Below are 22,089 nucleotides of genomic sequence, written 5' to 3' on the forward strand. Positions count from 1 at the left end.
GCTTAATTAAGTCTATTTGTTTGCTACCTGGACTCTTGTTCTGCACTGTGATCTTTAGTGTGCTCATGCACACAGTCCAGCGAAATTTAAGGAGCACCATCTGGGTAAAAACATACACTGAGTAAAGCTATAAATAGATCCAGCAAGTTCATTACATCCATGGTACGTGCCCGCCTGAGTATTTTCAGCATGAGGGCCTGGACTGTAAAACTAATCTCTCATTTTCCTGCAAGGAACCAGGAACCTATTAGTGTTTATCTTCTTTTCTAAGTGTTTATTTTCTTCTCTCTCTTTTTTATTTTTTTTAAGCAGAAGAGCTTACCTAGGGATATAAAACACTTCAAACAGGATTTTTTAATTTCATATCTGAGCTTACCAGGGAGGACACATGTCCAGACGGAGAAGAACACAGAGATCACTCTCTGACTCATTTCTAATCAAACAGTTGGAACAATATGAGAACAACATTTATTTTGTTTTTGTTCTCAGAAACTTAGAAACCCTTCTGCAGATGGAATCTCTTGCTTTTAGCATTCTGAAAAGCTGACAGATAGAAGGCAGATTCCTGTTCCCACTCTGTTACACCTGTGCATATACAAGCTGCAGGATTGCACTATGAGTTGTCCGTATCAAACATTTTATTTACATTTCAAGACAACACATTTTATTTGCATTATAATACCTGAAAGGTTAAGGACTTGAATTGTCTGAGACAATTTTTCTTTCCTCCCTCTCTCCTGAATCCCCCTAAATCAGAAAAGTACACAGGAGAAGGGTTTCTTAGAATTGTCTAAATATTTTTAAAAAGCTCTATTTATTTCTTTTTTCCCCCATGTCCTGCAAAACTGCATTTGAAATGAACCCCAAAGCAAACCAGCAAAAGTACCACCACCATGGCATGTGTGCTGAAAAACAGGGCTGTTTATGGGCCAGATAACAATATGGGATCTCTACATCCTTGGCTCTTGTGAGTTCCATAACAGCTGGGGGTACCTGCTCCAGCTGATGTCCCTGGAGGAAGCTGCCATTTTTTGAGACACATGCATGTGAATAAGGACACACAGGCACACACACATCTGTACCCACAGGGAAAGGATTCATGCTATCTACCCCTAAATAGTTATTTATTCACCTACATAGGAGTGATGTGCATAAATGGGTCCAAATCTGCTTAACAATTTGGTGCATAAAAGCACTAAGTCTGCTTTAAACAGGCAGAGTTCTTCCTCTGTACTTTCAAAAGAACATGGTAATGCAGAAATAAATTCAGAACTAAATTCCTCTTCAGTCAGAAATGCATTCCTCTTAGCACATGTTTCTCTGGCAAATTCATGATTCACGTGTGTTGCACGTGCTCACATTTCTACAACAAAGCTTTTGTCAGAGTTACCTGACAATATTTTCAGGCTTCACCAAAGAGCACATTTTTGGCCACACTACATTTTGACAGCTGTGATTGATTTTGTATGGTGGATTATATGGTTTTCCTCATTTTTCTCTGAGATTTAGGCATGCTTTGAGGATGATGAAAACAAAAAGCACTTAGCATAATGCTGATACCACAGTATGTTGCTAATTAGATTCTTGCTTTCTAATGTTCAAATGAATACCCATGCAGATCTTTATACAGTACCTGCTGATTGTAAGAGCTGGATCTATCTGCAATAGATAAAGCAAAGGCTGTATTTCCTGACTGAAATCTCATTATCTGAACATGTACTGCAGCTAGAAGGTTCAGAGTTTGAATGTGAATTTCATAACTCTTTAAATGACTTGAAACAAGAATTTTATATTTGAAACATTTCAGATTTAAGATGTTCAGAAACTAAATCTTGCCCCAAATTTAACAAGTTTTATCACACAAGAAAGAGCTGAAGATGTCAAGGGATACATTTAAGTTGCACAGTTGATTCTAAAGCAAGGTTTAAGGCAATCTTCAATGGTAGCTTCTAGTTATTCCCTGAATGTGCAACTCAGATCTTGTATCATCTAGTTTCAGATACTTACGTGCTATTTCACATGCCTGTTTCCTCTCTCCTTAAAAAAAAAAACAAACCAAACCAACCAAAAAAACAACAAACCAAACAAAAACAAAAACCCAAAACCAACAAACCAAAACAACCAAAAACAACAAACCAAACCAAAACCAAACCAAAAAAAGTCCAAAAAAACTAACAAAACCCAATAACAAACAAAACAAATGCTGGCTCCCAGGGAGGAATGCTAGTCATAACTATTTAAAATTTTCTTCTGCTGGTAATATTAGTGTTGCTCACGTATTTCTGTATTTGGACTGAATCAGAGATGAATTCAGAGAGAACATGAAAGGCAGGTAAATTCTATTTACCTTGGCTCTTGTATGACAGCTTATGTTCTCTTTCCTCATTTACTTTTCTGCCTTGGGTGACTCAGTATCTATGTATGAGCAGATCAGAACTACAAGCTGAAATCATGAACTTCGGCTACCCTGTTATTTCCATGCTCAATCACCTACCTGAATCCCTCTGATTTCTCACACTTTTATGTAATTGCAACGCTTCTGTTAAGCATTGCTGTGCATTTGAGATTTCTGCCTGAATTTAGCCTCCTACAATTAATCTGGATCAAGCAGATCAAAAGGCAAGATGTCTTTAGGATTCAGCAGTGCCTCTACTGAGTGAGAGACAGATTCTCTCAGCAGCCACCTTGATTAGCAGAGAATTTCACTGTAATATGGCATGCTGAAGTCTCACAGAGGTTAAATAGAGATTTCCAGAAAGAAGGTGTAGTGAAAACTGAAAACAGCCCTTTTGCAGTATAAAACATCATTCAGTATCTTGTAATCAGACTCTGAAAAAGAGACAGTGATCAGAAGTATTTTAGAGAAGCCAAATGAGATTAACGCAGCAGAGGTTTTGAAAATCCCACAAGCTCTCAAAACAGATCGGCATCACTCAAAACACAATATGCACGTCAGGATGAAGGCACTGAAATCACCATGTGCTGTTGCCTACACTGGTCTCTTCAGATGAATGATGGGAAAAAGAAAAAAGATCACCAACCAGCCAGGCATTTCAAGATCTAACAACAAATCCTCTAATTCAGCCCATATTAAATGCCATCTTAACTTGGTCAGACAGGAAGCAGTTTGGAAATGAGCTCTGCTAGGCTTAATGTGGATAGACATGTCTGTAACTATTTCCATGACAATTGTCCACATTTGTTTGGTGTATGGCATAAAACACAGATTCCACTCCTTCACTGGAGACTGTGAATGCTAATTTTGAGCACTCTCTTAACAACCACCACGGAAGCACTCCCCTCGTGATGAGGCTGTCATCATTGCCATTCCTTCTTAGTACACCAGTTAGGGAAGAAAGGTGTGAAAACCATGTTGCTCTCACCCTCCAAATTTAGAGAAGGTATTTTTGCAGTGCATCCAGCCATACCTGGTTGAGATTCTGGAGATTTTCTCTCGACTTTGACTTTTGTCAGGCAGCTCCCTCTCTCCCTGGCCTTGGAGACAAGCTAGCAGGGCTGTGCATCTCACACACCAAGCTTCTCAGCCCCTTCCTAACACAGCTCTAGCAGTGCCACACCACCCAATTCCTTTCACACAAAAGCCACAAGCCTTGCAGGAACCAAATTTTAGCTGTCAGGAGATTTCAGAACAAAAATGTTCTGAAGCCCACTGTCAGAAATATACATAAGACATGACCTATTATTCTCAAGCTCTTCAAAAGGTAAGAAAATTAACTTTTACCTATATCATAAATGCAACAATGACTACATATTTCATACATTCACTTGAGGCCAGGTGGATCCTTTGTTAAATGTGTTGGAGAACTCATGCCAGTTAATATTTACAGGTTCAAGGTACTCACAGGCTGAGCCATCATTTTATGCAATTACAGAATTATCTTAATGAAGCTCTGGTGCTGTCTGATGTTTTGCTTGAATCCAACAGATGTGTACAATTCATATGATATGCTGACTGTTGATACTTCATTGCCAATGCTGGTGAAAGCCTGGTATTACGTTTCTTGGCTCTTCTGTACTTGATAAAGTGTTAAATATTGTGAGGAGAGCAGACAATATAATGAGTTCAGGTGTTTATTTTCCTGATTTAACTACGCGGCAATGAAATCCTTAGGAAGGTTTGCCATTGACTTCAGCATGGTTAGGATTTCGGAAGTCAGGTCACAAATTAGCGGCATAGCTAAGTGCATTTCTGGAAATCAGCAATCTCAGAATACTTTTTCTACAGGAAGGATTGAGGAGTTGGAATTTACAAGACAGTTATTGGAATTCTTTTTTATAAAATGCAAAAATGTAATTATATTAAATGGGAACTTTGGAAACCCTTAAAGAGTGGCTAACCTGAAAGTTCAGAAATCAGCACCTGAACTGAAAAGCAGTGTGCATATGGAAAGTATGGTGTGTGAAAAGTCAGCTCAGAGCCCAGTCTAATCCCAGTACTCCATGCATGAACAATTGATATCAGAATACTGCTGCTGGAGAAGTTTTTCTTTCCTATGAACACCCCGTGACTTTTCCAGTCATTTGTGTGCTTCTTCAAAGTAGCTAGAAAAGTGGACCTAAAATTCACCCACCTATTTAAAACTTCGCACATTCTTTCAGTTTCCATGCTACCAAGTCTGCACAGAGCAGCACCCTTTCCCAAAAAAAGGTACAATCTCTTCCCTGCTACTGGAGGTGCTTACATGCTGTGAATATTATCCATTTCAGTGATAGGGACATGGTCGTTATTAAAGATGGAAACCAAAATGAAATTGTAATTACTTTTTTTTTTAAGTTAACTTCATATCATATCATTTTATGAATAAAGACTTAATGCATTCTCAGACCCTGAAACTCTTGCCAACAAGTGGAGACAGCTGTTGGATAACAGCATGAACATGAGGTTTATATAGAAATTAATCAAACCTGCAGTAATTCACTGATGGATGGACTCCAGTTCTGTTTTATTAAACAAGGAGACACAGGAGAAGATGAAGTAGGGTCCAAGCCTGTGAAGAGCACAGCACCCACAGATACTGATCACCTCCACTCCCAGAGCAGGCCATTCACATTGTGGGTTATGGAACATCTTTGAGGCTTGTGATAAATACAGATTTGAAAAGTCCTCAAGACACTATGGAGTCACCTTAGGCATTCATTAGTACTTGTGTATCCTACATTAATATTTACCTGGTCTAGCAAGTCTTTCTGTGAAGTTAACACAGTTGCTGTGGGGCACCTGGAGGTTATTAGAAGTAACAATTGCATTAATTCCAGGCAGAGCCCTCTAACTATATATGGCAGCTAGCTTCTTAGGAATGCCTGAAAGAGGAACATCTGTTAATTTGACACTTCCCTCCTCCTTGGTTACAGTTTCCTATCATCTCAACATAACTCAAACAACTGTCCAAATGGCTAAAAGTTCTATGCAAAACTGATACGTACTGCTGGGACCATTAAGGAAACTTGTCCTGAATTTCTCAAAGGAAAATGAAGCTGACAGACTGATAAGGCCACAAGGGAGGATGCAAAATTTTATCTACTGGAACCAAAACTGCAAAACATTACGATAAGTTGTTCCCAAACTGGAATGGGTGTAAGGTAAGGAGCTGCTGTGCATCAGACTGGCCTTAGATATACATGTAATTTCAATTTAGGCAACTCCCTGATTAGCAAAGAAATTCTGTGTGGCTATTCTAAATGAACTCTTCTGCATCCTCTGGCAAGTACAAATGACTGGTTGATGCACATCTTTAAGCCATCTGCAAATAACTAAACAGCTGTCCACGCTTCCCACAGCTGTGATTGTTCCTCTGCAATGGTGACAAACACCAAATAAAACACAGCGGAGAACAGACAGCAGCTGGGTTTGAAAGGGTTTGGGTGGCCAGCTTTTTCACAGATGGAAGGGGCACAGTGCTCACTGGAAGCTGAGAGGCACCTTGGCTTCTCACTGTGATGCAGACATGGCTGATAACCCAGAAAGCAGAAGCCAAACTATGTGGAGAAAGGAAAAATTAATAATCTCTTTTAATTGGTATCTATTACACACCTCTTTAATGAGATCTATGTATCTTATTTTTACAATTTCAAATAAAAGTGCTTATTGTAAGGATCCTGAGTATTCACAGTGCTATGGGAGGGCATAAGCTTCACCCAAGATGACCACACTAACATTCTTAGCAATGAGCCTCTGAGCTATGTCAGACACTGCTGCATCTTTCATAGGTGACATTTCTCACAAGTGACATTTAGTCAAGATGCTCAACTTCTAGTCCATTCTCAGCAAGAACTAAATGTGAGCTTAACTGTAACCATTTGTGCAAACTTTTTCCTCAACTGGGCCATGGAGTGTTCTCCAAATTAATTTAATGTAATGTAGACATTAGAAAGAATTTTAAAATACCTACTACCAAGTTTTATGATAGCCAAATCACTAGCTTAGTAAAGTGAGAAGTGGTTTTTAAATTGGTCTCATTTGCAAGGAAGAAATTTTAGGAGTTGTTGTATTAGTCCAGGTGAGAGCCCATTAAAATTTGCCTCCCTGCTCTCATTACTACCAAGGAGACTATTGCTTTACATATGCACAGTAGCTCCTCTTTTGTGGGCTAATCTACAGCACATTTGGCTAGTGAGAGCCAAAGATAACAGCTTTGTGATAGCATTTGCAGAGTTGTCTTTGCATTGGCAAAAAAGTATTCCTGGCTAGTGGCCAGAAAATGAAAAGACAACAGTAATCATTATGCTAATTCAACACAGCATTGGTTAAGAACTAAGAACAGATTCTACACTTCAAGTGTACAAGGTAATCAACAGCAGATATTTTCCACTAAAAATTCAGTGCTTGCTTTGTTATTTTCTGTAAGTATAATAGCAGAATGATGGTTACATAAATTAGTCAATGGAAATGAAGCTCTTAATTACTTCAGGAAAAGTGATGTCATGCATATTTAGAAAACAGATAACATCAATTCTCTAGCACCAAAAATTTCTTTGCACTGACAACCATCAGAAACCATAATTTTGGAAATAAATAGTTATGCAGTCATATTTTTGTTTTAAAAATTTTCTGTGGACTCTCATAACTTGGATATCAGTAAATTCTGGTTATTAGAGTAGAATAGGGGAAAAAGGAGAAAAAAGGCTGTCTGGGTATTCAGTAGAGAAAAGAGAATGTTTCTAGATGGGAAAAAAAAAACCAAAAAACTCCCACATACATTGAAAAAGGAAATTTTCCTGTGTATCTTCTTAAGCAGGGGGCAGTAGGTCAGGGGAGTGAAGATGACAGATGAGCTCCCTGAAGAATCCCTGTGCCCTAGAGGATCCCAACTGCCTTAGACAGAGCTCATGGCTTTCCCAGGCACTTAAGCTGTTTGGTGGCTTTTCCCATCTAATTCACCTGGGATTCATTCTCTATCTAATTCACCTGTGGATCCAGCTGGGCAGCACTCTGGGAGCAATCCAATCCACCATTCCCAAACATGCAAAACTGCTAAATGCAACAAGAGAAAAACATACAATCTCAAACTGGAGCTGACCAAGAACCTCATCATCTCAAGGAATGATCCCACCACCTGTAAAGGCAGCAAGGAGGGACTGGGACAAACAGCAGTGAGGCAGCAAACAAGAGAATGTCAAAGATCATGACAGTGGGTGCCAGTGAGAAACGGGGTTAAGTGAAGAACTGAAATGAGTTTAAGATATATGGATTAGTCAAAGACATTTCACAGTCTCTGAGAGGAAGACTTCCCACATGATGGGGAGACCACAGGGGTCACCACCTACTTTGATGGCTTTTATTTTCTCATCAACATGAATTCACCTCTCCAGGATTCAGGTTCATCCATGTGACTTTGACCTACTGGCTATTTCAGCTGTTTCTCTGGCAAAGTGAATGATGGCTCCATCATGTTTTGATTTCATCCCCACCTGTGATAGCTTTGCTGCTCCAGGTTGAGTTCCATCACAATATTCCCTCCTGCTGGCATTCAACAGTTAATGAAAAGTTTTAGAAGAAAAAGGGTTTCACATCTGTCATGCTGCAAGATGATCTTCAGCAAATGATTGGTTGGTGGAGACTTACAGACACCTCTCTGCATTTGCTAGCTGTCTTCAGACACAAAAAATAGAAGTGGCTCAGACAGTTTTTATTGCAACTGCCTTTTCTAGCAGTTTCCTCCCTATGAGCAACAGTCACAAAGAAATATCAAGCTGACATTGGTTCATCACTGTCACCCAGCTAAGGGCTTTGCAGAGATCCTCTTGTGAAAAGCTGATGCTTCACTGCATTGGGTTTATCTCTGCCCATCGTGCAGAGCTCCTGTGAGAGCAGTTCTGGGTCTCCAAGTGTGGAGAAGAGCTGGATGGTAGTTCCAGAGAAGTACCCTAAAATCATAACAACTACTGTGAACACCTTCTCTAACCTTCCTTGTACAAATACCACCATAATTTCCCCAGAGAATGGGGCATTTTTACCAGGATTTGACATTTAGAGAACTATCCAGTCCCATAAGAATAACATTAAGGTATGGGCAACCACTTGAGAAATTGCATCAAACCTGAATTTATTTCACTTGCATTGACAGCTGCTGATCCCTGTTATGCCTTTATCTGTGAGAGCAATCTTCACCTCACACTGAGTATCATTCCTGTGTGTATTCTAGAACTGAAACCTGGTAGTAAAGACAAGCAGCAAGGGCTAAAGACCCTACACAGCTTAGGGACTGCACTGGGGGAAGACAGAAAGCTGCTGTCACCCAGCCACAGGGAAAGGAAATTCAGCACTGCAAACCTGAGGTCAGTATCTTTAAATAATACTGATGATGATCAGATGCATGCATTGATTCCCAGAGAAAAGTGAGTTGGGAAAAAGTCAGGTCTGTGCTCTGGAAGGGAAATAATATCTAAAGCTGGTAGAAGCTGAATAAAATGTAATATATCATCCAAATAAAGGAAAAGGGAAACCAAACTGCTTCTGAAACTGAAATTCAGAAACATAAAATATTTACTAAAATAAAATTTTTATTCAAACCAGACCTGTAAGATCTTTTGCAGAGAGCAAAAACTTTCCAAAACAGTTTTCTGCTACAAATCCATTTCACTGCCTAAGAAAAACAGTTCTGACAGAAAAATTCCCATCAGTTTTTCTAGCATCCAGTGTGTGGGGAAACTTAATCTTTTTCTATAAAAGTATGAAAGAGAGGAGACCATAATTTAGAATTAATGAAAACAACTTGGGAGTGTTCAGCACAAACCCCTTCTATGCACAGCAAATGTGCTGTGCCTGTCACTCTTCTGATGACTTCCCAATTGCTGGTGTCCCCTCCTCTGAACACACCCTGAGCAGCAGACAGCAGATGCTCTTTAAACCCAGAGTCAGCTGCACAGGAAAAGCCACCAAAAGAGCATAATCCTGCTCTGCTTCCTCTTACAGTCAGTACTTATGCAAAGCAAATAGCCTTTGGCTCCTTCTGTCAACCTGGTAAGGAGTGGGCAGAAAGATAAAAAAAAAATCAAAATAGTAGAGATGAAAAACAGGTGCATAAAGGGAAAGGGAAGAAGGTGAGAAAAAAAAAGGATGAGAAGCCCAAGGAAAAGATTTACTGGAAGCAGGGATAATAAAGAAAAAAAAGCCCAACAAACCAAAGGAAAGAAAAAATTAGGTAGAAAGAGAAAGGAAAGATAAGGCAAGGCAAATACATCAGACAGCATTATAAAAAGACATAATGTATTTTACTCAGACAGCTCCTCATTTTCCAGCATGAGAAATTCTGATAAAGTGTTTAGTAAAGGTATGGATTTGATGGACAAGCAGATGGCACTTCAAACACATGGACACAAAGAGCAGTAAGAGACCAGGCACAGAGATTACACAATCCTGCAAAAGCTGCCTGTGTCAAGGAACATGATAGTGGCAGGTAAGACTAGGAGACAATAAGCATATAATCAAAGCTTTAAAAGGCACAAGAGGGGAAAGCATACTTTGTGCAAGTACAAGGAGTAATCATGAATGTGACTGCAGCATCAGACTGTCCTGTTCTAAAAACTGATTTATTTTTGAGTACAAACACAGACATGTACCAGAAATATGGCTGAAGATTTAAGATTCTCTAACACAGAGATTTTTGAAAGGGCAAAGGAAAAGCAGAAATAATTTCTGTCTTCTAACAGAAACTACTGAAATGGAAAAGGAAGAAGAATAGGAGCATTTTAGCTAGCATCACAGGATGTAAAACCAGAGAGATCTTTATCAAATACTGATAGAGAACCCTTGCATAATTGGAAAATGCAAATCTTTTATAGTGAAACTTGTTAGACAGCCAGAGCTTTGATCCTGAGGATCTGGAAATGCTCTGCTACTATGAGAATAACAATTAGGTGCAAAAGCTTCTCAAGTGCTTCACAAATCAATTTAACCAAAACAATAAAACCTTAAAGCTTACTGTGCTGGGTCTGAACCCAAGCAACCCACAACACATATTCAACTAATGCTGACACATTTTACAGCAATCTTAAGATTAGGTATATATGTTAATTAAATATGAAACTACCCACTAGGCTGTTCATTCTGAACATGCCTATGTAATGTCAGGCACATTCAATGTAACATAACAGTGACCATGCCGAAAAGAAAAATAATTTTTTGACAAGGACTGCAAAGTGAAACCACAAAAAGAGGAGCACAATTTAATGATGTGTGATTTATAAAGCTGGAAGCCAGAGATTAATGCGATGTATAATTCCCTTAATAATATAATACATATATTATCTGGTGAGATATTCTTACAATGACTTGCAAAAAAGAGATGGCTTGTATGGAGAGATTTGAACAGTAAGAAGCAAACCAAAGAGCATACAAGGAGGGAGGAAGGCTAGGATATGGAACAAATTACGAGGAAGAATAAAATCCTGCATCATTAAGCCCATTTCAGTGACAAATGATGATGGTTCATACACAAATATGTCAGTAGTAAGGGGCTGTCTTGGCAGAAAACCATACAAAAACAACTGCTTTGTTATGGAGCACCCCACTGCTGAGGTCCTCTCTCATGATAAAGGCTTACAAACACTGTGGAATACAAATTAATTTTAAAAAGCTATGTCTCATTAAGTGTGTAGCACAAGGGAGCACTTGCCAACCCACCCTATTCCATGTATCCCTGGAGGAACTGCATTCCTGTGCAGATGGAATGTTTCTATCTTTATTTAAGAAGTACACAAGATACACTGAAGCTAGGACTCTATGGAGCTACACAGCTGCAATTTTTGTTTCTAGGGTTTGCAAATTAAAAAGATACATTTAATTTTGTCTCAGACTGAAAATACCTTTCCAATTTACAGCAGGATATCCTGTACATAAACACAGGTAAACACATCAAATTAGAGACCAAAACTGTGACAGACCCTTAGGTCCCACAGTATAATTGAGTATCACCATGATTATAGTGTCAGAGGCAAGTGAACAGGCACTTCACTTTATTGACATTATTTATTGGCCACTCTTGAGAGGGAAAATAAATGAAGAATTATTAAAAAAATCTATTCTCTTTAAGTAGCACAGAATAAAGTATAATAGCTTTTAATATTTCAGTGTAGAATAGCAATAAAACAAACAGTTTAACTTTTGTAGTCTCCTTCATTTCTCCTCAGTTCAGTTTTCTAAGGGTCATTTCAAGTAATTTATTGAAGAGGAGACAGAAAGTCAAGAATGCCCTTGTTAGGTCTCTCCTGTAAAACACAGTTGCATAGTATTGATTTTCTCATAAACAAACAATATTTACAACCTATTAGAACTGGTAAAACAAGAGGTATTTCCCTCCATGTTTTTTTGAACTAAAACCCATTGTTTCCAGCTGTTGCTAAGAACCTAACTCAGTAATTTTCAGGTGGCTGAAGAATTATACTAATGTGCATCAGATAATAGATATACAGTTGGTAGATTTAATATGGTGAATTTTTAAAGTTAAGGCTTCATCTAAGAGGTTTGGGTTTTCTTCTCCAGGTAACAGAATTTGTAGTTCTCAAGAGAATTACATTCTGAGACACTACATCCAAATGCACTCATGAAAAGCAGGATACTCTGAGGGGTCCCTGACCCCTGCTCATCCTCATTCAGGAATGGTCAAACTGTGCAGTGCCTGACCTGAGGCTGAACCACCCAGATTTCTCTCCCAAAGAAACCAAAACACTAAGGAGTGAAATGAGCAGAGCACTGGTCATGAACAAAGTCTGGGATCACATCCCACTTCAAATAAAGACACATCACAGTAAAACCTATTTGCACACAACTAGTTGCAAAATATTTTACCACTTCCTTTTTCTCACAATTGCTATATAACTCCCCTAGACTGTGACATACAATGGATACAGTTGGCTTTTAAACTTATCTTTAGCTGCTGTGGAAGTTATGTGAATTTAATATTGCTGCAATGTATAGCATTACTAATTTAAATCTTCCTACATTTTGTATCTCTTGCCTAAGAGCCATTCTCCTAACACTGCATTTGTTTCTGAAGCACCCCAAAATCCTTTCCTGTGCAAGGTGCTAAGCAGAAAGCACTGTGATGGAGAGGATGGTGACACTGTAGGAAGCAGCCCTGCATTAGTAAGGTGGAACATTACATGGACTACTCAATCTTTTCCATATCTGATTTCTATGAGTCAATAATTGCATTGTTCCCTCCCTTCTGCACCAAAGGAGTCATCAAGTGACTGTTACTCAAATGCAGCTGAAAGGGCAGAAGTGGGGCTTGTCTTGGAATGAATGCTGTTTCTGTGCAGGTTAGCTATGCAGAAATTATTGGGAAGTGGAGAAATTGTTGGGCTATCCCTTCATAAAGACCTAACTCTTCATCAGCCTGGCTCGTGGTGTACAGAGGCAGAGGTCACTTGAAACTCAGTCATCTCACATGACAAAGCACCAGGAGCTCCATCAAACAAGTGCTGCACAATAATGGGCTCTTTTAGGTTTTTGCTTACATGAGAAACATAGAAAGTGTCCTCTTGTCTCACCAGGAAAAGACTCTGAACTAGTTAGTTTTCTGTGATGTGAAGGGAGATAGCACAGAAATATATCTGCAGCAATTAGTGAGCTACACTAAGCCACAGACTGCCACAACATTCTAATAACCCAAGCTAAAATATACCATTTTAAAGGCAAAGTATCAATGGGACTAGGACAAAGCACTGCTTTCTCAAAAGCAAGCCATTCTCCTAAGGACTATATAGCAAAAGGAGGTGCTCCAGATCACCACTTAGTGTGGATATGGATACAGTTTTGTTCCTGAGGAAGATTTTCTCCTTGCTGTGTCACTTCTACTGCAGAGCTCTGAAGACAGCACTTGTACGAATGTCACTGTGTACAAATGCTGCAGATAACCAAAGCAGAAATCTAGCTGCTTTTGCAATCAATAAGCTTGGAGGATCAATGAAATCTTCAATGAATCAATACTTCACCACCTTGTAGGGAAAGCTGTGCCTTATGACTCGATCCAAAGCTCAATGGATTCAGTATCCTCCCACTGTCTTTCTTCCCACTGTGTGCTCTGGAGGAGACATCACCCAGCTGTGAGGCTGAGAGATGCAACACTCAACAAGCTAAAGAGTGTCTCACCTAACCACAAAACTCAGTGCCCAGGTGAGGTGGCTGTCCCAAGCAGTGCCAGGGACCAGTATTATTTTGTTGTTCTAGTCCTTGAAGGTCAAATTAATTCCTTTCAATTCAGTTCAACCTGAGCTAGTTACCTGTGCCCCCTCCACCTGGCACAGCTGAACATATGGGCAGTAAAGCAGTGCAGAACCTCCTCAGAGCAGAACTAGTGGCAGAAGAGTGACTCACCAGGGAATGCAGTGGGACAGCTGTCAGCTGGAAATCCTGAGTTTTGATAAACACAAAGAACTAGATTTTCCAACACTGCAGAAAGCCAGGCCTACATGATGGATCCAGGAGTTCTGAGTTCTTAAGGATGGCAGTACATCCTAGCAATGCCTCAATGGATAGGGCTCAGAGATACACTCATCATCTCCCTCCCCCACTGAGTGACTATCTATTGGGAATCAATCTTGGGTGCCTGGAAAAAAAAACAAAACTATGGCAGACTCTGGAAGGCTGAAATCTCCAGCCCTCTGTTAATTCACACTTGTCCATATGTAAATTCAGTGTGAATGCTCTCCTCATTAGAATTCCACAAAAGCTTAAGAAAACTATTGTTTTAATAAGGAAAAAAATGTAGCTACAGTTCTAAATTAAATCTGTAAAGAGAGAAATCTTCAACTTTGGTGTTTAATTTGCACATCAGTTCAAATCTACAGGGCAGCCCAAAGCCCAAACTAATTCCAGCACATCTGGAATATGTAAAAGGTAAGACTAGTCATTGATCAAGGAACAAAAATCTGAGTAGAAAGGAAGAGATTGTTGTTGAGCTGAATGCCCCAGGTTGAGTCTGGCCCCCTTTGCAGCACGTGAGATAATCTGTGCACCTCAGAATTCCAACTGGATCTTATTATAGACTTGATTTTTACCCACACAGGAACAGGGTACAGTCACAGTTAACATTCTTCCCTTGCCCCAAGCCCCTGACAAGTTCCCAAGTTAGAAATGTTAGAAATGGTCCATGTAGGTTCCCTCAAATATGAACTGTAGAGAAGGAAGTTCTCACCTTGAATCACCTTCTGGAAAGCTCTCTTACTGTCTCTATTTAGAGCTCAGAGGAAATTTTAGGATATGTGCTAGAACAGGTAGTAAGACTACTGCAAATTAATATTAAATTATTAAATGTAGATACAGTGGATGGGGCCTTTTCAAACCTAGATAATGGCAAATTTGGTCTGAGTAAGAAAAAACCTCAATGAGAAAACCCAGTCAACACCAATAATCCAACATGGATTATACTTCTGGAGAAAAAAGAACATCCTCTATATTATTAAAGAACATTTCTGCTAGGAAAGTTGATCTAGGAGAAATGCAAAGCACCCAAATAGAAATTCTAGATGCTTTTTCTCCTTCTCTGATAGGAGCCTACTTAGTCAAAAAGCAAACAAAGTCATACTCACAGCTCCTATGCCATCCTTCAAGCCAATCAAAATAAAGGTGCCAGTTTGCACAGGCTGCAGCAGATGATACACAAGCTAAGGACATCCTAGCAGGAGAATCCCAGAGCTCCACATGCCCTGAGAATGCAGGTGTCAAAACTCTACCTCACCCTTCTGGGTGTGCAAGCAGTGACCTCAGCACAAGCTCCCCGAAAGCAAAGGCTTTCCATGGGATGATGGAACTGGTTCAGATTGCACACTCTGTGCTGTGTGCTCTATAAATAAGTCCTGGAGAGTCACATTTGAAGATTTCCACAACAAGCTTTGATGTAAAACTACCCTGGTTTTGATTTGGGGGTGGTGGGAGGGTCTGTGAACCCTCTTTGGACTTCACACACAGTGTCTTGCTACAGTTGCATATAGATTTCAAAATCAGGAGGCATCACATGAGCAAAGGGTCATTGGCATGCACTGTAGCAGAAAACAGGAAATATAATTAAACATAGAGCCATGAGGTAAGTTCTTTGGCAAAAGAAAGAGTGCCTTGGAAAGAAAGTGGCAAGGGCAAAGCACTATGAAATGGCAAAGTAACATGGTTAAGGCAGGGAATGAAGCAGAGGATATGGAAACAATGGTGAGAGGAGCAGAAAAAGAAGCACAGAGGTAAACTGACAATAAGAGAAAGAAGGCAATACAGAAGAGAATAATGTAAGGGAAAAAACCTCTTAGGAGTAGTATTACTCTTAGTAGTAAAAGTTAATTAGTAAGGGCAGAAGTCACATGGTTATGCAACAGGATAAACTTTTCTGTATAGGAAGAGTTTGTTTAAGCTTCTATGAAACTTCAAAAAAATCTGTGAGAGGAAAACAAAAAATAAAAAGGGAGTAACATCATATTTCTTTAGATTTTTAAATTGCTTTTTTAGGTCATATTTCACCCTTCCCTCTCAACCTCCAAGTATTTTCCAGGATGGAATTTTCTTCTTCCCACTCCAGGATTTCGCGTGGGCAGAGCACTGCAGATGCTGCTGAAGTCAGAAACCAAGAAACTGATTCATTTTTCCCTTGAATCTGGTGCTATCATTTAGACTGGAAACAAGCAAATGTCAAAGGCTGCAAGTTAGAAACAATTTTACGCAGCCTGACCATCCACGTTGTCCCAGAGTAACAGCGGTACCAGAGGGAGAGTAAAGTTCTGAATCCCTGCTAGATTGCCAAATATCTATGAATAATTCTTTTTCTTTTCTTCTGTTCCATCAGACATGTGCTCTAAAACTCCTCTCAGTTTTGACCATGTGGAGAGGATAGGTTTTTCTTTTTCTTTTGTCCATTATTCAACTTCGCTGAACAAAAATCCTTGGAATGAAGACAACCTCATCAAATCAATAAGCAGTCTCACTGATCATGTTCCACAAGTCCAGATTAATTTCTGAAAGTTTCCTTTCATTTCAGCCTCTGCTGCTGAACAAACCCACTGCTGGGTACCAATTCAGTACCCAGAAAGGATTCTCAGAACAAATCCTATGGAATCATATCACGTAAAGGAAGCTGCTCCCAGGATAATTGATATTATGATCATATTTTTTAAATCTGAGGTGACTTCTAGTAAGAAAGTTTCCTTCTCCACTTCATCTCAGACTTTAAAACAAACCAGAGCTCTAACATTTTAAAAGGTTAGACACATTTTTTACTCCCACCGTTTCTTAATTAAACGCCATTTGTGTGGGAAAACATCTTAGTGCATACTTTAAAACCAGGCAAACCATTAATTAATGCAACATGTTGGCAGTTTTAGAGAAACTTAGTCGAGAAGAGCAAACTATGCTGCATTTTAAGTTTTAAAACAGCCTGAGCTTTACTTTGAGAGTGCATAAGTATGCCAAGCTCCTACTGCTTTATACTTTGTAGTATATAATCTGTGATACTTAAAGTAGCAAGAAGTATAATCTGAACAGCTGCTAAACCATGGGCAGGTTATAAAACATAGTTTTAGGAAGCTCAAGAGGTTATGAGTTGCTTGTCTCACAAAACCAAAGGCAAACACTAGAAAAAACCCCATCTTCCACCAACCCTACCAAAGAAACACTGATTTGCCCAACACAAATGGGTAATCTCTGAGACAGGCTGGACACAAGAGGTTCCAAAATCTCTGCTTTGGCATCAACAGTATTTTAGCACTACAGCTAGGCAACAAATTGCCTCTCAGTGCATCCAAGCTAGCTAGTTTACTGTGGAAATTTAACATGTCATTAGAATAACATCCTGTTTTGCAGCATTTCTGTGTTTCAATTTACTCCAACTCTCCTAAAATTCAACTGGCATGAAACAGCTGGGCACGATTAGTTACTGGATGGAAACCAAACGGAGATTTCACAATAGGTGGCATTTTATCTCCATGGCATAGGCAGCTGGTATAAAAGACAAGTGACCCCTGGCAGAAAGCATTGTCCCTAAATATAAATCTGGTGAGCTGTTTTTAAGACATTATTTCAGATCAAGCAGAAACAGTGGGGGGTGGGGGAGTTTTGTGGGCATAAGCCAGGGTTTAAGTTATTTTGAATGACCGGATTTTGACTGGGTTCAAGCTGACAAGCACATGTTGGGACCCGACCACCCATGTGCTGACACTGCAAGCACGAACTCCACCAGAACATTCACCTGGGAGAGAGAAACACTCCCCCATCCCAGTCCTGGACAACATATCTCATGTTCTCACCAAATCAGATACTCGACATTCCTACCCAATCTCGCAGCTTTTACACGATCGCAGCCAAGCCTGTGGACACCGTGTTCTCTACTTTACTGCACCTCCTGATAAGCCCGCACCACAACACTCCAACTTCTCCTCTTCCCAAGCTCTCAGCCGCGCTCGGTCCCGCACGGCACCTGCCAGAGGACTCTCAGGACACAACAAAACACCGGTGGGACCAGAGCCCCACTCCTCTGACTAGACCCAAACTTTACACGTCCCAAACTTTGGAGCACCGGCGTGCATCGCTATGGACATGCCAGCAGCACATCCATCCTTTGCCATGGCAGCACGGAGAGGAGCTGCACGGCCCCCAGCACGGACACCCAGCGCATCCCGCTCCGTGTCGGGAGGTGCGAGGACCCTTTCCCGCAGCAGCTCCCGGCCCAAGGATGCTGGCAGCGGGCTGGAAAGGGGGATCCATCCCTCCGAGCGCAGCCGGGGGTGCGCGGCTCGCTCACCTGCGTGGGGCATGGTGATGGTCTCGTTGGCGTTGCTGGAGCCCATGTTATAGATGACGACGGCGGAGGCGTTCTGGGCGGCGGCGTGGCGGATCTTGTCCTTGTAGGTGCAGTTTCCCCGCGGGATCAGAGCCACCCAGCTCTTGCCCGGCGCCGGGATGTTGAAGCGGGTGCCGGGGTCGCAGGCGTCGCGGTCGGCGGGCGTGGCGGAGAGGGCCACCAGCCCGCGGGCGTCCTGCTTGGGCGACTGCTCGCCGTAGCGCCCGCACTCGCTCTTCTCGCTGCGGAGCTCGGCGCTGCCGGCCGCCGGGTCGGCGTAGGTGATGTTGACGAAGGCCGTGTACCACTCCTCCTTCTCGGCCACGGTGAAGTCCAGGCACAGCAGATGCACGAAACAAAAGGACAGCAGCCATGTTGAGAGCGCCAGGCTGCGGCACGCTTGGATCACAGACATTGCCATCTTCATCTGCCGGCCCCCCCGCGCTCCTTCCCTCCCTCCCTCCCTCCCGCCGCCGCCGGTCCGTGTGTGCGTGCGCGCCCCGAGCCGCGCTCCGAGCGGGGCGGCGCTGCTCCCGCCGGCGCCGTGCGGGGACCGGCGAGAGAGAGAGCGAGCGAGCGGGGGAGGGGGCCCTCCCCTCTGCGGCCGCTGCCTAATTCATGGCGGGGCCGTTTGATTTCCTCGGGCTGGCCCCGTCCCCGCCTTCCCCTCTCCCTCCTCCCTCCTGCCCCTTCCTCCCCTCGCTGGCCCTGCCCGCGCAGCTGCCTCCCCCGCTGCTGGCAGCGCGGCCGGGGAGCGGCGCGCAGGGGGCGGCGCGGGGGGAGCTCCAGACGCGCTCACGGCGGCGCGGAGCCGGGGCGGGCTCGGCCCCCGCCCGGCCGCACCGAGCGGCTCCCGTGGAGGGGCTCCCGGCCGAGTGGGCTCCCTGGCAGCCGGGGCTCCTCCTGGCAGAGCAGGGTTCCTGCTGGCACAGGGATTTCTGGCACGGGGGCTCCCGGGAAGCGCCGGCGGCGCGGCGGCGCCACCCGGCGGCAGCGCGGGAGCGGGGCCGGGCCCCAGAGCCGCGCCGGGATCCGCGCAGCGCCCGGGAGCGCAGCCCGCACCTCCGAGCATCGCCCTGGAGCGCATCCCGCACCTCCGAGCATCGCCCGGGAGCGCAGCCCGCACCTCCGAGCCCGCTTCACCTCCAGCTTTTCCCGCTTCTCCTCACTGCTCCCTCATTCAGAGGTTTAAAATACACCCCGAATGCGTTTCCGACTGGACAGGCGCGTTTACCAAAATCAGGTGTGACTGACAGGAGCGCGGAAAGCCTCAAAGAATGATGGAGCTGCTCTCTGGAGGCGGTTAAACAATGTGTTTAATTTTGGTTCGGTGAAAGGCCAGACTCGGGGATTTTTAGGGTATGAAACACCCCAAAAGAATTGTGGCCGTAACTGGCACCTTTGAAAAGGATCAAAACACAGCTGGACTCTGTGTCTGTCTATGCTAGTGCAAATGACGGCCAAAATTCCACTTTCCTAGTGCTGTGTTTAGTAACAAAAGAATGTCTTACAAGATTTATAGGGAGTGCCTGTTGTAGCCCCTTAGTAAAACCAACCTGCTGCTGGAAATTCACTTTCATTCAATGAGTACCTGAGTCTCTCACTCATGTCACTATTTGCCTCTTTCCAGATTATGTTCATAGCTGCCCATGATCCAAGCAAACAAGACTTAAAGATGTTTTGCACATGCTTTGAAAAAGTTAATTCCCTAAAGATAAAAAAAAAAGTTCATTTAGGAGAAAACTGTGAATAGGGGAATAAAATAGAGACGTTTACAGGGAAATCTGGTGATTTACCAAGAAGTCTACCATTAAGCAAGAGGAAAACTTTCCTTGAAAGTCCATTCTTGAAAAAGCAAAGTCAACAAATGAGAAGAAAAAATTGCCGTGTTGAACTAACATTGAAATGAAAAAGTAGATGGCAATCAACATTAATTAGAAGGTGTTGAGATTTCATCACGGAAGCAAAAGCCCTGAGGGGAAGATCCGTGCCTGGAAGGGCTATGGGCAATAAAGTATTTGTATATTTAGAAGTGTCAGGATTACTATTAGAAGAGGAGGCTAAAAAAGATTTATATTATTAATAAATACTCCAGGATTGTATTTGGAAAGAAAGGGAGAACATGTTTGCTAGATTATGGACTTGAAAGAGAAGAAACATCTCCTAAGAACATAGGAAAAACAGCAGACCCAGAAAAATAGCATGTACCAATAAAATACAGGAGCACTGAGAGAGTGCTCAGTATCTTTCACTTTCTTTTCCAGTATCTTTCTGACACTGCTTCAAGTAAATCGTGGCATAACAGGAAAATCTTGAAAGATTTAGTGTTCAGTTTCCTGATAAGGTCCAAAAAAAAAAAATTACGGTGACCAGTTAGTTACAGGCTGATTAAACTGACATTAACCGATTTGAAGAAAAACCAGAGAGAAAAAAAATCCAACGTATGGACAAAGTGTTTTTGTGGGAAGTGGTGAGTCAAGCAAATATGATTCATGTTTTGTGAGGAAGTTTCCAGTATGGTTAGTGAAATTACACAGCCAGGTCCATAACAGGTTTTTGACAAGTGTGCTATTCAGTGATACATGACATTCTCATTACACTGTAACCTGTTAGGGACCAGATAAGATGAACTTCGTTGAAACAGAACGTGCTTTAATAGAGCTTAATATAAAAACACATTTCCCGGTGACAAAGTGCCAGCCACTCTGGAGCAGTGGTTTACTCTGCACACAGGGAAGGGTGTGGGGGCCAGAGTAGGAAATAATTATCCTATATTCCTAGAGAAAAGGGACCTAAAGAGGATTCAGCTATCCCTGGATGTTTCAGAGGAGCAACAAGCAGGAAATAGTAGATTTTTGCTCTGCTTGAAACACCAGTGAGACAAATGTTGAAAGCTGTCCAGTTTTGGTATTTGCCTTTTGAAGAAGGTTAGAAGTTCTTAACCTTGAGAAAGTTAAGAAAAAGTTACTGAAAATAATTTTACAGTATCAACAGCATTGGGACTAGGGGTGTATCTCAGGATTTTGAATGCTATATATGACTTTAACAATGTATTACAAATTCTCCTCCCCATTTTCCATGTTTCTGAAGTGACAATAATTCCATCTGAACTATGCCTTGCAGAAAGCTACAAGACCATCATATTCAAACTCAAGTGTGTGAAATAGGGTTAATAAGTAGAAGAGAAGTAGCATGTGGGGAACTCCAGCTCCAGATTCTTGATATGTAGAAACTCGGACACTGGATTTAGGCAACAGCTGATCATGAGCAAAGGACACTTTGAAATTCATTGCATGACAATCTCTGGTATATGCCACAACACTTTACCCTTTGATAATATAGTATTTGTTAGTTTATACCCTTTTTGGTTTAAAAGGTAATTGCTATGCTTGCGTTGTGCTGGATTGTGTGACTGTACCAAAACCCAAATGATCTCAAAGGAAATAGCAGAAATTTCTGTAGTTAAAGGTGAGGAATCTCCTCCAGGTCACCAAAGCCCTCTGTTACAGAATCCCACAGTGTTTTGTGGACCTCTATTTGGACACTCATTGCCAGGAGGTAAAATGGCAAAAGGTTTAAAAATAAGACTTTAAAATACCAGGCTGCCTAAATTCTGCTGAAGTGGGGATTTACCTGGAATTTAGGAATCTTTATCCAGAATAATATTGAAGGTGGCATTGCAGGGAACTGAAAAAGCCTCTGTTAGATGCACTGGCTCCCTTTGTCACTAAAAGGAAGATCATCCAGGAAGCAATACAGAGTGTCAAACTCGATGCCTTATTGTATATAGGACCTAGATAGTCCCAAAGGT

At 41.8% G+C, this 22,089-nt stretch overlaps 1 protein-coding gene across 1 annotated transcript in view; it reads right to left on the bottom strand.

The window, feature by feature from the left end:
• Positions 1 to 18,716, bottom strand: part of LOC116996622 (RING finger protein 150-like) — an 82,412-nt gene extending 63,696 nt beyond the window's left edge. Inside the window, exon 1 of the mRNA XM_033060477.1 lies at positions 18,240 to 18,716. Coding sequence (XP_032916368.1) covers positions 18,240 to 18,705 — 466 coding nt within the window. The 5' untranslated portion in view covers positions 18,706 to 18,716. The remainder of the gene's footprint in view (positions 1 to 18,239) is intronic.
• Between the last annotated feature and the right edge of the window lie 3,373 nt (positions 18,717 to 22,089).

Source organism: Catharus ustulatus, chromosome 5 (assembly GCF_009819885.2).
Source record: "Catharus ustulatus isolate bCatUst1 chromosome 5, bCatUst1.pri.v2, whole genome shotgun sequence".
In the NCBI taxonomy this organism is placed as follows: Eukaryota; Metazoa; Chordata; class Aves; order Passeriformes; family Turdidae; genus Catharus; species Catharus ustulatus.